This window comes from Myodes glareolus, chromosome 27 (assembly GCF_982192425.1).
Source record: "Myodes glareolus chromosome 27, mMyoGla1.1, whole genome shotgun sequence".
Lineage (NCBI taxonomy): Eukaryota > Metazoa > Chordata > Mammalia > Rodentia > Cricetidae > Myodes > Myodes glareolus.
Window position 1 is genome coordinate 30,336,880 of NC_142052.1, and position 18,141 is coordinate 30,355,020.

The 18,141-nt window shown below is 36.9% G+C and overlaps 1 protein-coding gene across 1 annotated transcript; it reads right to left on the reverse strand.

The window, feature by feature from the left end:
• Window positions 1-2,776: 2,776 nt before the first annotated feature.
• On the reverse strand, window positions 2,777-5,493 carry LOC148117654 (uncharacterized). The gene is given in 4 exon segments (XM_087902361.1): window positions 2,777-2,932; window positions 2,934-4,359; window positions 5,111-5,171; window positions 5,367-5,493. Coding segments are annotated over 4 exon segments (1,770 nt in total).
• Between the last annotated feature and the right edge of the window lie 12,648 nt (window positions 5,494-18,141).

The following is an 18,141-nucleotide window of genomic DNA, read 5'->3' on the forward strand; positions in this document are numbered from 1 at the left end:
CTTTTCTTTCTGTCTATGCCTAAGAATTTGCTGGAAACTCATGACACCCCTGTATCTATATCAGACATAGAGATGTGCCTTGAAACTATCAATTCATATAATCCTTGATTTCCCTCAGAAGAGAATTAAGTGGATATGGAAAATTGGAATTAGGTTCAGATAAATGTGGATAGGAGGCTACTAACTCAAGGACAGGAATGACCTTGTGGTCAGATACTGACTGATCATCTGTGCTGTGCTTTGTTCTGCTTTTGTATTTAAGGAAGTTCTGAAAGAAACCATGGGCTGTTTGGCTGCTTCAGCATGACTGGACACACCTCCCAGATCTATCCTGTCTTCTGTTTCTTCTGACTTTTCTTTGGCCTCGAGAATATCCTATCCAGGAACCCTAGCTGACCTTGTAGGAGCTACTCCTATAGGTGACATCCAGCAGTGCAGCTTTCTGGGGAGGGGTGTCTTCATAGGGACACCACAAATTCCAAGGGTGCTCTTAGGTGCATTAAGGATATCCTGGGAGCATCAGCAATTGCATGGCATAAATATAAAAAGGAAGTTTGCTGTATAGCATGAAAAACAAGTAAGGAGTAACTCGAGTATAATTGTAAAATAAGTAATAGTAAAATAAGAAGTAATTTGTATATAATTTTCAAAAAGTTAAATATAGGCCAGGAAAATAGCAAACAGCTGTTTGTACATTACTTATAGATATTTAAAGGTCAGAGGTCCTAAGGAAGGACAACAATAATTGCTTCAGTTTTTGAAATGTATAAAAGATGTGCGCTTCCGGTTTTCTCCAGAATGAAGTATAAATCTAGAGCTTTAAAAAGTATATGTGAATGAATGAGTGCATATTTTCTTGGTCTGTGTTTTGACCGTTACTACATTGCTGTTTTATGTGACTATGTTTTTTAAAATGTTAAGTGGTACCAGTACCTGTTTGTCTGTCATTACTGTACATTTTTGTGTATTCACCTTCTTTTTTATCCTGAAAGAGATGAGCAGGCAGCCACTGTCTTTATCCTTCTGGAAATTTTTATTGAATCAGTTCCAGAACTTTGGGTCCCAAAAGAAAAGCTTCTCTAAGGAGAGGTGTGACACTGACCACCTTCCTTCATTATACTCTGGTCTGGACCACTGCCTGACAGCACTTCCTTCAGGAGACAGGGTTGCATGCTCATGCTCACATCGGCACAGTTCCAAATGAAATTCACAATTGTGTGTCGTCGAGGAGTTTTTGAAGCATTCCAGTTAAAGAATGTCTTCACACAAATCTCCAATCAATAGAATTGTGAGGGAAGAAACCAAAAGCATAAGTACTCCTGCAAGTGTGGAATGGGGCAGCTGCATACTGAATTTGCATATGGCTCATATAGGCCTTTTTAAAACCAGAGTGTATCAAAGGAGATTTTGAAGGAGGAAATTTGTTAGATTTTCATCCCCGATCCTGACCAAGATCAGAGATGGGCTGGATTTTATACTGAGGGATTGGTTACATTTGTGCTGACTTGGAGAAGGAGAGAATATGGGGCTTTATTATTTGGTTGTGCTTTGAGTGTGTGTTTCTTTCACTGGCACTTTTTAATGTTTGGGCTGTTTTCAAGGAGATATTGTTTTTTTAGCCAGTTCTAGATTCAGAGAAAAGGTGCTTTCCTTTGACTCTGCTTTCAGGTCCAAGGTGTGTTTCTTTGACTAGCCCTTTCTCCCACTCATAGGCACAAAAAATGGTTTTGCCCATTAGTTTGCTGGTTCAAACAAAATAAAAAGAGATATCATAGTGCTTAAACAGATTTTTACACTATCAATTTTTTTTCTAGACAATAACTGCTATTGGTTTACTGACTATATGTGTGTTGGCTTAAGATCTTTGAAAAATAAGTTATGATAAGCCCTCCGTTTCTTTCACAGGCCCAAATGATTAGGGTAATATGCATAAACTTTATTAGATTGATTACATACAAAAGCCTTACTCCTGAATGAAGTACAAAACCTTAAAACACTCAATTTACTTATAGAGTTTCACTATAGTATAATTATTCTCATGGTTTTGCAGAATACATACATTAAATTCAAAGAGGTTTTCTGAAAGATGGCTAATTTTATGGATTTGGAGATTATTGTGACAAAGGATTTACCACAGATTCCATTCACTATTATCTCTCCAGTCTGTGTTCTTTTAGGGATTTGAAAATGAGTAAGATGTGAAAAATCTTTCTTACACTGATATACATTCATAAAGATTCCCTACACTGTGCTTTTATTACCATGAACAGTACAGTGGTTTCCAAAGGCCTAACCAAACTGACTACATTCAGAGGGGTTCTCTCTCCTATGTGATCTTTGTATATTTGAAGATGACTGTGTTTTACAAAGGCCATACCAAAATGATTACAATCATATTATTTCTCTCTACAATGTGTTTTTTATGCAATTGAAGATGACTGCAACTTGGAACGGCCTGATCACACTGTTTATATTCATGGTGTTTCTATCCAGTATGTGTTCTTCAAAGCAATTGAAGATTACTAGTGCAAAAGCCTTACAAAACTGATAACATTCATAGCATTTCCTTCTCTCCAGTATGATTTCTTTTATGCAATAGAAGACTATTTTGATAGGCAAAGACCTTGCTACATTGGTTACATTCATAGGGTTTCTCCACAGTATGTGCTTTTTAAGCAATTGAAGATGACTGAGACATGCAAAATCCTTACCACAGTGATTACATATAGGGTTTCTCTCCATTATGTGTTCTTTTATGGTTTTGAAGACTACTGTGTTAGGCAGAGGCCTTACCAAACTGATTACCTTCAACGTGTTTCTCTCCAGTATGTGTCCTTTTATGCTTTTGAAGATCACTGTTTTCAGCAAAGGCCTTACCACACTGATTACATTCACACAGTTTGTCTCCAGTATGTGTTCTTTTATGGTTTTGGAAGACTATGGTGTTGAGCAAAGGTCTTACCACACTGATTACATTCATAGGGATTTTCTCCAGTATGTGTTCTTTTATGCCTTTGAAGACTACTGTGTTGGGCAAAGGCCTTACCACACTGATTACATTCATAGGGTTTTTCTCCAGTATGTGTTCTTTTATGCTTTTGAAGACTACTGTGTTCGGAAAAGGCCTTACCACACTGATTACATTCATAGGGTTTTTCTCCAGTATGTGTTCTTTTATGCAGCTGAAGATGACTGTGCCAGGCAAAGGCCTTACCACATTGATTACATTCATAGGGTTTCTCTCCAGTATGTGTTCTTTGATGACTTTGAAGAATAATGTGTTTTGAAAAGGCCTTACCACACTGATTACATTCATAGGGTTTTTCTCCAGTATGTGTTCTTTGATGACTTTGAAGATTACTGTGTTTTGAAAAGGCCTTACCACACTGATTACATTCATAGGGTTTCTCTCCAGTATGTGTTCTTTTATGCAGATGTAGATAACTGTGCCGGGCAAATGCCCTACCACATTGATTACATTCATAGGGTTTCTCTCCAGTATGTGTTCTTTTATGCTGTTGAAGACTTCTGTGCAGGGAAAAGGCCTTACCACATTGATTACATACATATGGTTTTTCTCCAGTATGTGTTATTTTATGATTTTGAAAATCACTGTGAAATACAAAGGCCTTACAACATTGATTACATTTATAGGGTTTCTCTCCAGTATGTGTTCTTTTATGCAGTTGAAGATAACTGCGCCTGGCAAATGCCTTACCACATTGATTACATTCATAGGGTTTCTCTCCGGTATGTGTTCTTTTATGATTTTGAAGACTACTCTGAGCTGTAAAGGCCTTACCACACTGATTACATTCATAGGGTTTCTCCCCAGTATGTGTTCTTTTATGCAATTGAAGATTACCATGCTGGGCAAAGGCCTTACCACATTGATTACATTCATAGGGTTTTTCTCCAGTATGTATTCTTTGATGACTTTGAAGATTACTGTGTTTTGAAAAGGCCTTACCACACTGATTACATTCATAGGGTTTCTCTCCAGTATGTATTCTTTTATGCTTTTGAAGATCACTGTTTTCAGCAAAGGCCTTACCACACAGATTACATTCATAGCGTTTTTCTCCAGGATGTATTCTCTTATGACTTTGATGAGTTTCATAAAGAACAAAGTCTTTATCATCTTGACTGTATTCATACAGTTTTTTCCCACTGTGCTTTCTTTTAATCACTTGAATATGACTGTGATAAGCAAAGGCTTTACCACACTGCCTACTTTTAGAGCATTTTTGCCCAATATGTGTTTTTTCATTCTGTAGAAGGTGATTGTCATAAGTCAAGGCTTTAACACAGCGAGTATACACTGAAAGTTTCTTCTCATCATTTTGATTCCTTTCAATCCTGCAAGGATAATTGGCACATTTAAAAGATTTACCACATTCAAGACACTGTTGAACCTTATATCTATATGAATTAATTTTATAACTTGATCTAATTCTAAAATTAGGTATTAAGATTTCATAACTCTCTTTAAAATCATGTTTGCTTTTTAATTAATGGTCAGTTTGCATCTAGGAATATGAGTATAATGATAAATTCCTTTGTTTCATGGTTTACCTTTTCACATTTACAAAAACATTTTATATTATATTATTCACATTTTTGAAGACAACTGATTAAATGGAGAGATTTACCAAGTTTACTGCATTCATAAATTTTACTATACTGTGAATCATATATATTTGCTAAGTGAACTAGGATACTCAGGAGTATTTGCAGAAACCTAGAACTCATGTGGCACTTTTGTAATGTTTATATATTAATAATGATGGTAGAAAACCATCAGTATTGTATACTTGAATCAAATTCAACAAGTATACTCTACATGGGAACTACTGTTGATCATCTTTAGGTTCTTAAGGAGATGTATGTTAAATCTTTCCATATCACTATGCTCATAAGCTTATATACACATAGGAAAGAAAGAATAATTCACAGATATGAAATTAAGATATATGGATTTGTGAGGATTTAATAAACATCTATGCATTTAAACTGTGCTTATTTGTATTGCTGCTTTTATTTAAAATTTCTAGGAAAAAGTGCAATCTCATCAGAGCCACATTGTTATCAACTTTCACATGAAAATTACCTTGCATGTCTTCTAGAACATTGCCAATGTTCTTCAGTGTTATGGTCTTCCCAAATGTAACCTGAAATACAGGACCAGAATATATGTCATATCATTTAACAATGTTCAACATTTAGCTTATTATCTTAAGTGCACCTAAGAACTATGACTGCTTCATTCACCTCATTCTTCTTTCTAAATCAAATTGCAGAACAACATCCTTAATCAAGGAAAAGTTGTGTCCATATTTTGAAACATGAAGGAAATTCATTTTTACCTGTAGAAATGAGGTTCCTGTAGGTCTCCAGCATTACATCTTTATAGAGACTCTTCTGGGAAGAATTCAGCAAATCCCACTCTTCCTGAGTGATGTTGATACACACATCATCATAGGTCACTGTCATCTAAAATATACCACACAAGTGTAAAATGGAAAACATGACAGTGACAAAGTTGGAAATTAATACTTCTTTCAGAGTATGAATTTCAGACATATGATTCTAGTGTTCCTTACTCTTATTCCATGACATAGACAGTCACTTTTGAAGAAAATTGAAAGCAGAGTCAACTGTGTAATTTCTGTATTCTTTATATGGGATATCACCTCAGAAGAGCAATGCATGAGAAAATTGTATGAAGAGTTACTGACCACACAAAAAAAAGTAATATGGACACACTGGGTGTATTGTGCCTTTAACCACAAAACTCAGAAAACAGAGGTGGATATATTTATCTCTATGTTGAATGTCAGTCAAGCCTATGCAATCAGGTCCAGGACAGGTGGAGGGACACATTAAGACACTGTCTCCATTGCAAAAATCAGTGAAACAGACAAATGGAATACAAAGAACTGAAAGACATATATTGAAGTTCTTACAAATAATTTTGCATTCACTCCAGGTCTGTATTCATCTTCCAGATATCTAAGTGCCATAATTTAAACTGTAAATTCAATAACATTTTCTAGAATGGAACTTCATGTATAAAGCAGTTAAAATGGACAGATGAAAACACTAGAAATATAAATGTTGGTCATTAATAATCAACACAGGGCTGGTGAGAGGGCAGAGTAATTCAGAGTTCTTGCTGGTCTTGAGTGGCGGTTAGCACTTTTTCCAGTACTTACATGGGGATCACAAATTTCTATTGTTCCATGATCAAGAATTCTGAGATCTTTTGATCACCTCGATGACCAGGTACCCATGTAATGAATACATGCAGACATATAAAATTTTCATATTGATTTTAAAAAAATCAAGTCAAGCAAAACAAACCAAATGAATTTCATGTACTTGCAATTAACTGACTCAGAATACTCAGACAATATTAATGTAATAAATACATGACATCCTGGGAATCAGACTGAAACCCTCTTTCAAATTTTAAAATTCAAGATACACATGAAGTTCTGCATAGCAGCATATACTTGATATAAAAAACCTGTATTCTAGGGCTATGACCCTATAATATAAAAATGAATAGAGCCAGAAATGATACCCCCTTTACTTTCAGGAATTTGGAGCCACACAGTAAGGGTTACTAAAACAAGCAAACAAAATAATTAAAATAACAGGTTGCCAAAATACGTAAAAGTAACTGTTTCTGCTATATCTCATTTTTACTTATAGAATATAGGTAAGATAGAGAATATATAAATCAAGCCTATAATGATAGCAAAATCATTTCAGTATAAGTAAAAAATTGTCAAATTAATGACGAACACAAAACAGTAGATATGAATGTTAGGAAATAGTTGAGGGTATGGAGACTCACCACATACAGTGAGGAATTTAATCTAGACAGTCTTCTCCTACTAAAGATTCACAGGATATTGAAAGGAAGTCACCAAGGAGAGAAACTTTTTCAAATACATGATATTTTCTGGGAGGTTTTTCATTCAATAAGTACATTCTGACCCCAGTCATTATTGAATCATAGTCAACAATGGAAAAATTGCATTTAGTCATTTCAAGAATAGACATTTAATGATCATCATCTGAAATGGTCCCTACACTGTCCAAATGTGTAATGTCCCCTCTAGCACTCAGGACAATCTGTTGACAAAAATATTTTATAAAACCTGAAAACACATTACCTCTTCCTAACATCAATGGCACAAAATAACATTAACGTTCCAAAAGAGAAAAATAAACACACAGTAAGAGATGATTGGACCAAGGCAAGACTGAAGCAGAGCAAGACAAATGTAAAATCCTGTAGCTCTCTGGTCAGATGTATGGGCTTCAGTTTCAAATGACTTAAATGGCCCTAACCTTGCAGCTTCTCATGCATTTCTCTCTTTGGTAACTTCCACTCACTATAAGCAGCTAGGTCTCCATGGAAGTTGTGTCATAACTTAGGAATCTTAACATCTGTGGGCTCAAAATGTAACCCAGTGTGTTTTGAAATAATATTTCTAAATGTGTTATATTTATTTATGTTGTGGAGCATTTGTGTAATGATGCAAAGAATTGTTCCATTGGTTTAGCTGTGAGACGTTGTGATGCTTTGCCTATTTAAAATACCTAGTTGGTCTAAAAAAGAAGAGAATGGCACATTGCAGGACATGAAAGGATAGGCAGGGCTGTGAGGAAAAGAGAATAAATGATAGGGAAAATCTGGGAGGAATAAAGAAGAGGCAGCATAAGGAGAAAACAACAGGAGCCTTTAATCCAGCTACACAGCAAGCCATGGAGTAAGAAATAAAGATAGGAATAAAGATAAAGGCCAGGGGGAAATGTAGAGAGAACAATTAAGTTAAAAACAACCTGCCTTGAAACAAGCTAAAGTCAAGTATTTATAAGAAAAAAAAAGCCTTCATGTGTGAAATTTAATTGTGAACTGGGTGGCAGGCCCTAAAGGAACAAGGGAGTAAAAGAAACAATCAACAACACCACACCCAGCTTCAATCTTCACAGCTTCACTCAATGAACTCTCACTGTCTCCTCATTGGGCTTCTGACGCTGACAAACACAGATGCCTGAAACAATGGTAAACTGTCACCATAAACTAAAAATCCATTATCCTAAATTTTGATTCTTTCATGTTCCCAAGACCAACACATTAGTGGTGGTGTTGAGAAGTAGGGTTCTTTTTTAACAGCAAAGAACACTAACGAGCTTGGACCACAAGAGGTAAAGGTTTGGAATGAAGTAGCTTCCTGAGACTATGAATCACTTTGCTCAACCATCCCTAAATTGAAGGTTTATGTGTATGGAATCTTACACTTAGGGCACCTTGAAAGTTTCCAGTCTAGTGCAATGTCTTTTTCTTTATTGATGATAAACTCTTTGAAAAATCCCGCCTGTATTAACACATGAATGCCTTTTTAAACTTCCTTTTTATTTTCATTTATTTCTGCCCTACTTTTTTTTTACTGTACAGCTAAGTAAGTCATCAGTGATAACCATTGAACAACTTCAATATTCCATTAAAGACATTAGCCCATTAGATTTTAACTTGGCATTACTAAATTTCTAGAGCATAGGCAGAATAAGAAAAAATTTGGAGCTAAAATTTCACACAAATGTCTGGATGGTGGTGACACATGCCTTTAATCCCAGCCCTGGGGAGAGAGGGGCAGGTGAAACCCTTGAGGTTGAGTCCAGCCATGTCTACAAGAGCTAGTTCCAAGACAGGTAGGACTGTTACACTGGAAATCCCTGTCTTGGAAAACCAAAAAAAAAAAAAAAAATCAGACAAATGACCACCCCTGGATGTTTTTTTTTTTATCAGGTTAATTTTCAACTGAAATCCTATGATCTCGGTACCCACTTTCAGCCATTACATTTTCATTTTCCTGGTCCTACAAGACCAGTTAATTATGTTCAAGTTTCTATTTTTTTGTCATATAAAAATAGTGATATCTGCCTCAGTTGGTGGACCAACCCCACATGGTACTGAGTCTTCTCCCTCCTTCTGCCTTTCAACTGGACCTTGGGAGCTCAGTCCATTCCTCTGATGTGGGTCTCTGTCTCTGTCTTCATCCATTGCCAGATGAAGAGTCTATGGTGATATACGAGATAATCAGCGTGATAGTGGGGCAAGGACCATTCAGGTACCCTCCCCCCTGCTGTTCAAGGCCCTAGCTGGGGACATCCCATGGACATCTGTGATCCCCTCTAGAGCCAAGTCTCTTGCCAACCCTAAAATGGATGCCTTAATGCAGGTATCTTCTTCACTGCTCCTATATCCACCCTTCCTCTATCTCAACCTTCCCACTCCCCAAGCTGTTGCCAGTTCTTTCCTTATCCCTTCCCTCTGCCCTTCTCCCCTTTCCCCCAACCTCACTCCCATCCCTGCCCCTACCCCCATGCTCACAGCTTTTGACCTGTAATCTTGTTTGCTTCCAATATCCAGGAGGATCTATAAATATTTTTCTTTGGGTTCACCTTGTTATTTGACTTCTCTGGGCTTGTGAACTACAGGTTTAATGACCTTGGTTTATGGCTAGAGTTCACAAATAAGTGAGTACATACCATATTCATCCTTTTGGGTCTGGGTTCTATCACTCAGGATATTGTTTTCTATTTCCATCCATTTTCATGCAAAATTCAAGATGTCATTGTTTTTACTGCTGAGTAGTAATCTAATGCATATATATTCCACACGTTCTGTTCTAATGGGAGCTCACCAAATCAAGCTGGACTGAGTCTGAATGAGCATGTGATCAAAGCAGACTGACTGTGGCTGACAATGGGGGCTGACTGGGAATCCATTGATAAAGGCACTGGGACTTGTTTTTACAGCATGTTCTGGCTTTTTGGGAACCTAGTCTATAAGGATGCATAGGTCCTTAGGCCTGGATGTAGAGGGGAGGGCCTTGTACTTCCCACAGGGCAGGGTTCCCTGCCTCTCTCAAGCAGGTTGGGAGAGGGAGGAGAGGAAGTAGGGGAGCAGGAGGGGATTGGGAGGAGGGAAGGAAGTGTAAATAATTGAATGGAAAAATGAAAAAGAAGAAAAAAATCTTGATATCTTCCACATTCTTGCAAAAGCCATCATTCCTATATTCAACCAACAAACAAAATCAACTTTTGTGTTGTAATTGTTTGTGCTGCCTGCTTTTATGCTATTGTAATTAAATCCTCAAACCAAAAGCATCTCAGGCAGTAAACGGGATTATTTCATTGATTGTGTCAAATCACACTCAATCATTTTGGAAGAGTAGGAAAAACTGCAAGCTAACAGTTGAAGGCAAAACTCATCTGCAAAGACTGTTTACAGCCTTTCTCTGTTGCCTAGTCACTACTTCAAGCTCAGAATGCCCCATATCCCAGCACAGTTCCACCTTCTTAGGAGCTTCCTACATCAATCAACACAATCTCTCACAGACACAGCAGTTTCTGGCTATGATGAACAGAGTTGAGCAAGTGTCCATGTGGTAGGATGGAAGAGCATGCTTTGGGAATATGCGCAAAGTGGTATGCCTGGGTCTTGGGGTAGATTGCCACCCAATATTCTGAGGATTCCATATAGATTTCCAGAGTGGCTGAACAAGTTTGCACTGCAAGAGCAATGAGTCCCCTTACTCCACATCCTTGGAGCATTAGCTGTCACTTATGTTGTTGAACTCATCCTTTCTGTCAGGTTTATGATCTCCTGATGGCTAATGATACTGAACATATTTTTAAATGAGTCTCATCTATTTTAGATTCCTCTACTGAGTATTCCATTTACAATTATACCCCACCATATTTGAATTATTTGGTTGCTGTCTTGTTGCATGAGTATTTTTTATCCAGAGTGAGGCAACCCAGAAGCACATAAACCAACATGATATACTGAGTTATAAGTGGATATGAGTAGTTAAGTAAAGTACAACCATAGTAATGACAGTCCAAATTACTTTCTCTGGTAATATGTGCTTTACAAGTGCTTAAGTCCACAGACAAAGAAGGGAAAAACAACCTTAGGCATGGTAATATATCAGAATTACCATGGGGAAATTGAGTTACCTCTGCACAATGGAGTTAAGAAGGATTATGTCTGGGGTACAGGAGATCTTTTAGGACATCTCTTTGTGGTACTGTGCCTTGTGATTAAAGTTAATGGGAAACTACAACATCTTATCCAGGAAGGATGAAAAAGGTCATACATCCATCAGGAATGAAGGTATTGGTAACTTCTCTAGGAAAAGACCCAAGACCATGTGACGTGCCAGCAGAGGGTGAAAGAAAGTATAATAGAGAATGGCCTGGCATTCTCCAGCATATTGAAGAAATTCATGTCAGAGAAAGAGTGAATGAACTTTGTTCTTTTGAAGAAACAGTTACAGCACCAATTAGGTTTCAGCATTGTGAGGACTGGGGCAAGTTTCTCCAAAAAGCCTTATAAGCTCTGACTCTGCATGCAATATATGGTATGGTTTTTCTTGTAGGTAGGAACAATGGGTCCAGGAATCAAGGGCTGAAAAGGGAATATTTCCACTCACTGTTGCCACTAGTGACCATCTACGAAAATTTCTGCTTCCAGTTTCTGCCACCCTAAGTTCTGCTGGCCTGGAATAGAAGTGTTCTTAAAAAATGGAGGGACTCCTGTCAGGAGACACACCAAATACTGTATTGAGCTTTCAATGCAGACTTCCCTCTGGTCATTTTGGCTTCGAATACTCTTAAACCAACAAACTAAGAAAGGAATAATAACTATTGGCTGGGTGATATATCCGGATTACGTTGCAGGAATTGAATTGCCTCTGCATGAGGGAAGTAAGAAGGATTATGTCTGGAATGCAGCAAATCCATTGGCGTGTCTCAATCTGACTTTGTACCTTGTGATTAAAATTAATGGGAAATGATAACAGTCTAATACAATAAATTTGACAAAGGCCACATATCCATCAGGAATAAAGGGATAGGTCGCTTCTCTAGGAATAGGCTCAAGACCATGTGAAGTGCGTGCAGAGGGTGAAAGAAATACAGAAAGTGTAATAGAGATGGCAGTTCTAAATATCATCTAGGCCATGTAACCATTGCAGAAAAGAGAATTTTAACTGACAAGAGTGCTTCTGTTGTATTTGGTTGATAATGCATTTGTACAGTTATTTTTATGTTCTTTTAATTATCTCAACATATGTTGCAATATCAATTATGAGTATATCTGTGATTATTACAAATAATTTTGAAATAATAGAAAAGATGTGCTCCAAAGGACATTGCCACTATTCTGAATGCATAATGCATTTGCAATTGTATTTGGTATAGTCATGTTATGCTTAGGCATAATTACAACCTTGTTATTGATTTTCATTTGGAAATTAATAAGTTGATATGACTGTATGCCAAGCTGACAAGTGATTAATTATGAAAGCTGTCTCTGGTTGCTAACTTTGCTACATTTGGAATGAACTATAATTCTAAAATGGAGAACACAATTGTGATCAGGACCTTAAGGCAAGAAAACATGCCTCTGATCCAGATACCGAGGATGGATGACTCCTACCTGTAATCTAGACCTTGAGGCTGGAAGGCATGTGTTTAGTCTGGGTCACATCTTCTGCTGGAAGGAATGTGGGCTGTTATTTATGTCTCTGCTTTCCCTGACCTTGTCAGCACATGTACTCATTGCCATTGAAGTCTACTTCTCAGGTATTCCAGCACACACACTAAACAGCTGAGACATCCAGTCTTGTGGGACTGAGTAACTGTGAGATCTTGTACTTTCCAGTCACTGACAGCAATTGTTCGAGTGCAACCTTTAAGCTATTCCAATAAAACCCCATACGCACACACACAGACTAGACAGACAGATAAGAGACAGACAGATATATAGATGGAGAAAGAGATTTAGTCCTTAAGTTCTGCTACTCTAGAGCATCCTGACTAATATACTGTGATTTTTAGTCAATTAAAATTTTAAACTTCTAGTTCCCAATTTTTTTATTTATGCCATAATTACATACCTGAAGCACTTTTAGCAAATACTTCAGTATCACATTATATACACATGAAGAAAATAACCTTTCATGCAGTAATAGTCAAAAGAGTATGGGAAAAATGAAGTGTAATACTGAGTGTTCTTTCTGATGAAAAATTTATCAAACAGTATGAGCCATTAGATCTATGGCAAGATTTAATCATTTGTTTTGATCAAGTTGAAGGTACTTGTTAGTAGAAATCTATTTATCTTTAAATTTTATCTTGCTGTCATTTATTAAAGTCTATTAAAATTTAAAATTAAGTAAATGGATGCTTAAAAGACATATACCACCATTAAAGTTTAAACCACAGCAAGGTAGAACGCACTGACATTTTGTATTGGATGTGTTGAATTAACAATCTGAAATTTTTTTCTGAGATAGATTTTGCTCATAATTTCTCAATTCCCTAGCTAGTAAATCATTTTATATTTAATAAAAACATTTTAAGATTATTTTAACAGGCTCACTTATTTAAAAGAGTGAAAAGTGCTTAGATAGTATTTCTCTCCTTGAGAATTATGAAGTTAGACTCTACAATAAATTGCTAATTAGTTCTCCATTCTCATTTTAGGTATTGGTTTCAAAATTACCAAACAAATGGGTAGACCTTTGTTAGGTTTACGAAACAGTAAAAAGAACAGAGTTTGAAACTTCAGGGAGGGAAAGTTTTGTTGACCAGGGTCTCACAAGATACCTTAGCCTGGTTTGAATCTATTGGTGATACTCCTGCATCAATTTGCTATGTACTAAAATCTAAAGTATGAACCACCAAAATCAGCATGAATGATGTTTGTTTAATGTTTTTTTTTGAGACAGGTTCTTGCTATGTACACTAACTGGACCTGAAATGCAAAATCCTCCTGTGCCCATATTCACTGTGTTGGGATTATTGGTAAGGAACAATGTGCCCAGCAGAAGTCTGTCTCATTTGTCAAGCTCTCATAGATTTTTAAGGCCCTCAGCCTTGAACTGGAGAGATTGCTGAGAAGCTAAAATTACTTACTGCCCAAAAGATGATCTCAGTTATATTCCCCATATCCATGGGGATTTGGAGGGGTAAGAAGTGAATGTGGCTGTTGTGTTGCTTCTCTGTTCTGTCAGCTTTACCCCAACATCTGACTCTGGGATTTTATTAATACTACTAATCAGGATCACCCTTTAATCAATCATCTTGAATATATCACCTCACTACTTATTTCTATAGTAGACTGCTTTAGTAAGTATTCATGCTTCTTCTTGTCCATCCCTTTCTGTACTGGGACTCCACATGCTTTAAGTTGGTCATTGAACTCAATTTGTACACAATCTATTTTCATTTTTAAGTTGGAATTATAACCCAGAGAAGTAGGAGGGTCCCCATTTACCACTCTATTTTTTTTCTCACTGACCCGTTAAGGCCCAGCCATGAAGCAGTTGCAGAACTTTTCAGCACTTGGAAGCAGAAGCAGGATTAGGTGTGCAATGGAATTCTCAATGGCATTGTGTGTGGCCAGCCTAAGTTACCAGAGACATTGCTTAAACATAAATAAGTAAAAAACAGACTTGATGAAAAAAATAGAAAGAAATCCTTAATGACCTAGAAATAATGGGAAATAGGAAGAAATAAGAAATTAGAACAATAGCCGGGCAGTGGTGGCGCACGCCTTTAATCTCAGCACTAGGGAGGCAGAGGCAGGCGGATCTCTGTGAGTTCGATGCCAGCCTGGTCTTCAAGAGCTAGTTCCAGGACAGGCTCCAAAGTTACAGAGAAACCCTTTCTCGAAAAACTAAAAAAAAAAAAAAAAAAAAAACTAAAAAAAAAGAAGAAGAAGAAATTAGAGCAATGATGCAGAAATTCTAAGTTACAAATTGAAACTCATAGTTTGTTTTTTAAAAAGTAGCTGAAAAAATCATAAAGGTAGACTGACTTTGAAAAACACAAAACCATTCTCTGGCAGAGGGAATGACATTAATAAGATATTATTCCACCCTGTCCTTAAATGCAGTGTTACCTGCTTGGATCTGTCACCTGACAAACGCAGCTAGAGCTAACGGATATAACCATGACAAACAAGATTGAACATATCTGTATATTAGAGATCCTTGTTGGAATTTCAATATTCATTGGCTCAATTAACCATCCCACATTGTACACCCAAATCTGGCCTGCCTTCATTACATAACATGGATCAGTACATGCTGGGAAATTACAAAATCACTTATCCACCTACAATCATATCTTATTTCATAATGGTGACTTCACAGCTGCTTGCCTACACTGTTTCCCCTATAGTATACACAGCTTGTGTATACTATTAGGGTCTGAAGGCCAAAACCATGCTCCACACAAATCCTTTTCTTGTTACTGAAATGAACAATTGACTCCATGACTCAAATTTAAAATTTCACAACTCAGTGGTGACTGAGTTCTTCAATCTAAAAAATTAGTTTCACCAGAAAAGCAAGGTCAATTCCCTGGGCAGCAATGAAGTGGGATCAAGGCTACATGATCCAACAAAAGAATTTTTGTCTCAGAAACATTTTTCTACAAGACTGATGTTCTAGAATTGATATGCCTTCCCAGTTATAAATCATTCCACAAACTTAAACATTTAATTAACATAAATTGCTGTAACAACATCAGGCATCTACTAGTGATTAATGCTAAAAAGAGGAGCCAGCCAGGAACACATTTTGCACTCCACATATGCTGTCATCTTGAAGTTTCTTTTGAGTTCAGGACCAAGGTTTTACTGTGACCAACTTAAAGAGGGACAGACATCAGGCAGTGGTGGCACATACCTTTAATCTGAACTCTAGGGAGTCAGAGGCAGACTGACCTCTGTGAGTTCAAGGCCAGACTCATCTACAAGCACTAGTTCCAGGCTTCAGAACTATAAAGAAACCTGGTCTTGAAAAACAAATCAACCAAAAGAGGAGAACCAAAACTATTGTTCTGATCAAGCAAGATCTAAAAGATACATTTAAAAGATATATCAACATACATAGGAAATAGACCACAAATACAAAAATATGAGAAAGTCCTGTCCACATTATAAAAGATTGTCTTAAATGAACAGCTATTCTGAGCTCTTCTAACTTCAGAATAAGGCTTCTTTTGACACTGAAAATGCTGATTCAAAGGAAGACCAGAGATACTTCTAAGAAGGACCAAAAATAGTTCATTTTAATTAGCCCTGATTACTATCTGTTTCAAGGTTGTGGACTTTATTCGACAGGATTGCATTCTTTAAGTTTCATTTTATATGTATTGATTTTTGCCCAAATGTGTCTGTGTCAAGACCTGCAGAGGCAGAAGAGGGAATCAAATCACTTCAACTTGAGTTACAGGAGTTCTAGCAACATAACCTCTGCTGTCTTCAAAAACAACCATTGCTCTTAATTTCTAAGCTATCTCTTAAGCCACATTTTTATTAAAAAAATCTATTTTTACACATTTGAATTGAAATATATTACATCTCTTTACCCTCTTGGGTCCTCTCTCTATCCCTTTCCAAATATTTCTCTTCCCATTCCTTCATTGTTAAGTATGTACTAATAAGTTTGGACAAATATGTGAATACAATCTGCTGGGTCCCTTTCTGTTCATTGTGTGTTGTGTTTTCAGGACTGAACATGTTCATTTGAACACACAAATATGGAGATCATCCATGTCTGAAGCTAATTCACTCACTTGCAGTTAAGTTTTACTTGTTATTGAGCAAGATGATTCTGATCTGCCTTTGACAGAAAACATTATTAAAACTATGTTATGAGTATTTATTAATATTTATGTGTTGTTAAAATTATTAAGAATATGTAAACATGAAGAAAACCTATTTAAAACATAGAGTCACCTACATACCTTGTTATTCAACATTTGCCAATCTGGTGCCCTAAGGCCAGAAGAATGCACTAGATCTTCAGAACCTACAAATACAGGGAGGACTGTCCAATCTGATGTGTGTGCTGGGAATCAAAGATGGGTACTCAAGAGGACCAGTGCTCATGGGACAACTCTCTGGGTCCCACATATGTCATTACAATGCTGCAGGTGAAGGTGACCCACTCTTCCTTATGTCTCTTTTCACTGGAAAGATAAAGTCACCTCTGGACGGTTGTCAAAGGATACAAGGGACAGAATGTGATTGGAATTTGTATATTTCTTCTTATTTTCATTGTTAAGACAGGTTTCCCTATGTGAATAAAGATAAAAAGGATGGTTGAATTCAATCTAAGTCCAGCCAAATTTTATTAGGAAAAGTTCCATAATTGGAAGTAGGCTTTCTTCTGAGACTTTTTTGAGACATGATATGTCTACATAAACACGGATGCCAGGAATTTATTATGGGGAACAAGCTGGCCTCAAACCCTCAAACTCACAGAGTTTGGCCCCACCCACATTCCTGTGTACAGTGATTACAGCTGTACACCTCTAATTCCAGCTGAAATATGTATTTTAAAAGACATATCATTGAATGAGAGAAAAAAGAATAAAATAAGCTTTAAAAGGTAGCATGATCACTTTGATGAATGTCAATATTTAGTCTAAGAGTAAATTAGTAATAAGCCTAAGCCACGGCACAAGCATTCAAAAGTTATATTAAGCTTTTGGGTCAATTTTTTATGAGGTGGCTGCTGTGCATTTGAGAGTTTTTGGTAGGCAGAAACATCCACCTAAAAAATGGCACCCAATGAAATGATAGGATAAAAGTGTAGATTATTGAATCTTCTCTTTACCCCTATAATATGCTAAGCAATATGGCTATGGATAAAGGCTTGGCTTTGACAGCTGGATCCACCTGATTCCTTAGCTTTCTGAGAGTCTAGCCTCATGGCTGAGGTACTGGCAGGAGTCATGTTTATTGCCACAGTTCAATGGAGATTCAAGCTCCTTAGCACCACTAAGAAGCATGATGGTAACTGTACATAGACACCATTTAAGTGTTTGATATGGTGCTTCTTCAAAGGACTGCAAGGCTTTTACAGCTAAATCTGACTCAGGAAGCTTCTCTTAAATAAGCAACACTTGCCTCTATCAGAGCCCAGCTAAGAAAATGCTGATACGAAGAAACCACGCTTAACTCTGTTCTTTTGTGTCTCAAATTAATTTCCAAGTTCTCTCAGGTTTAAATTGGATTTAGTTATCCATGTTGAC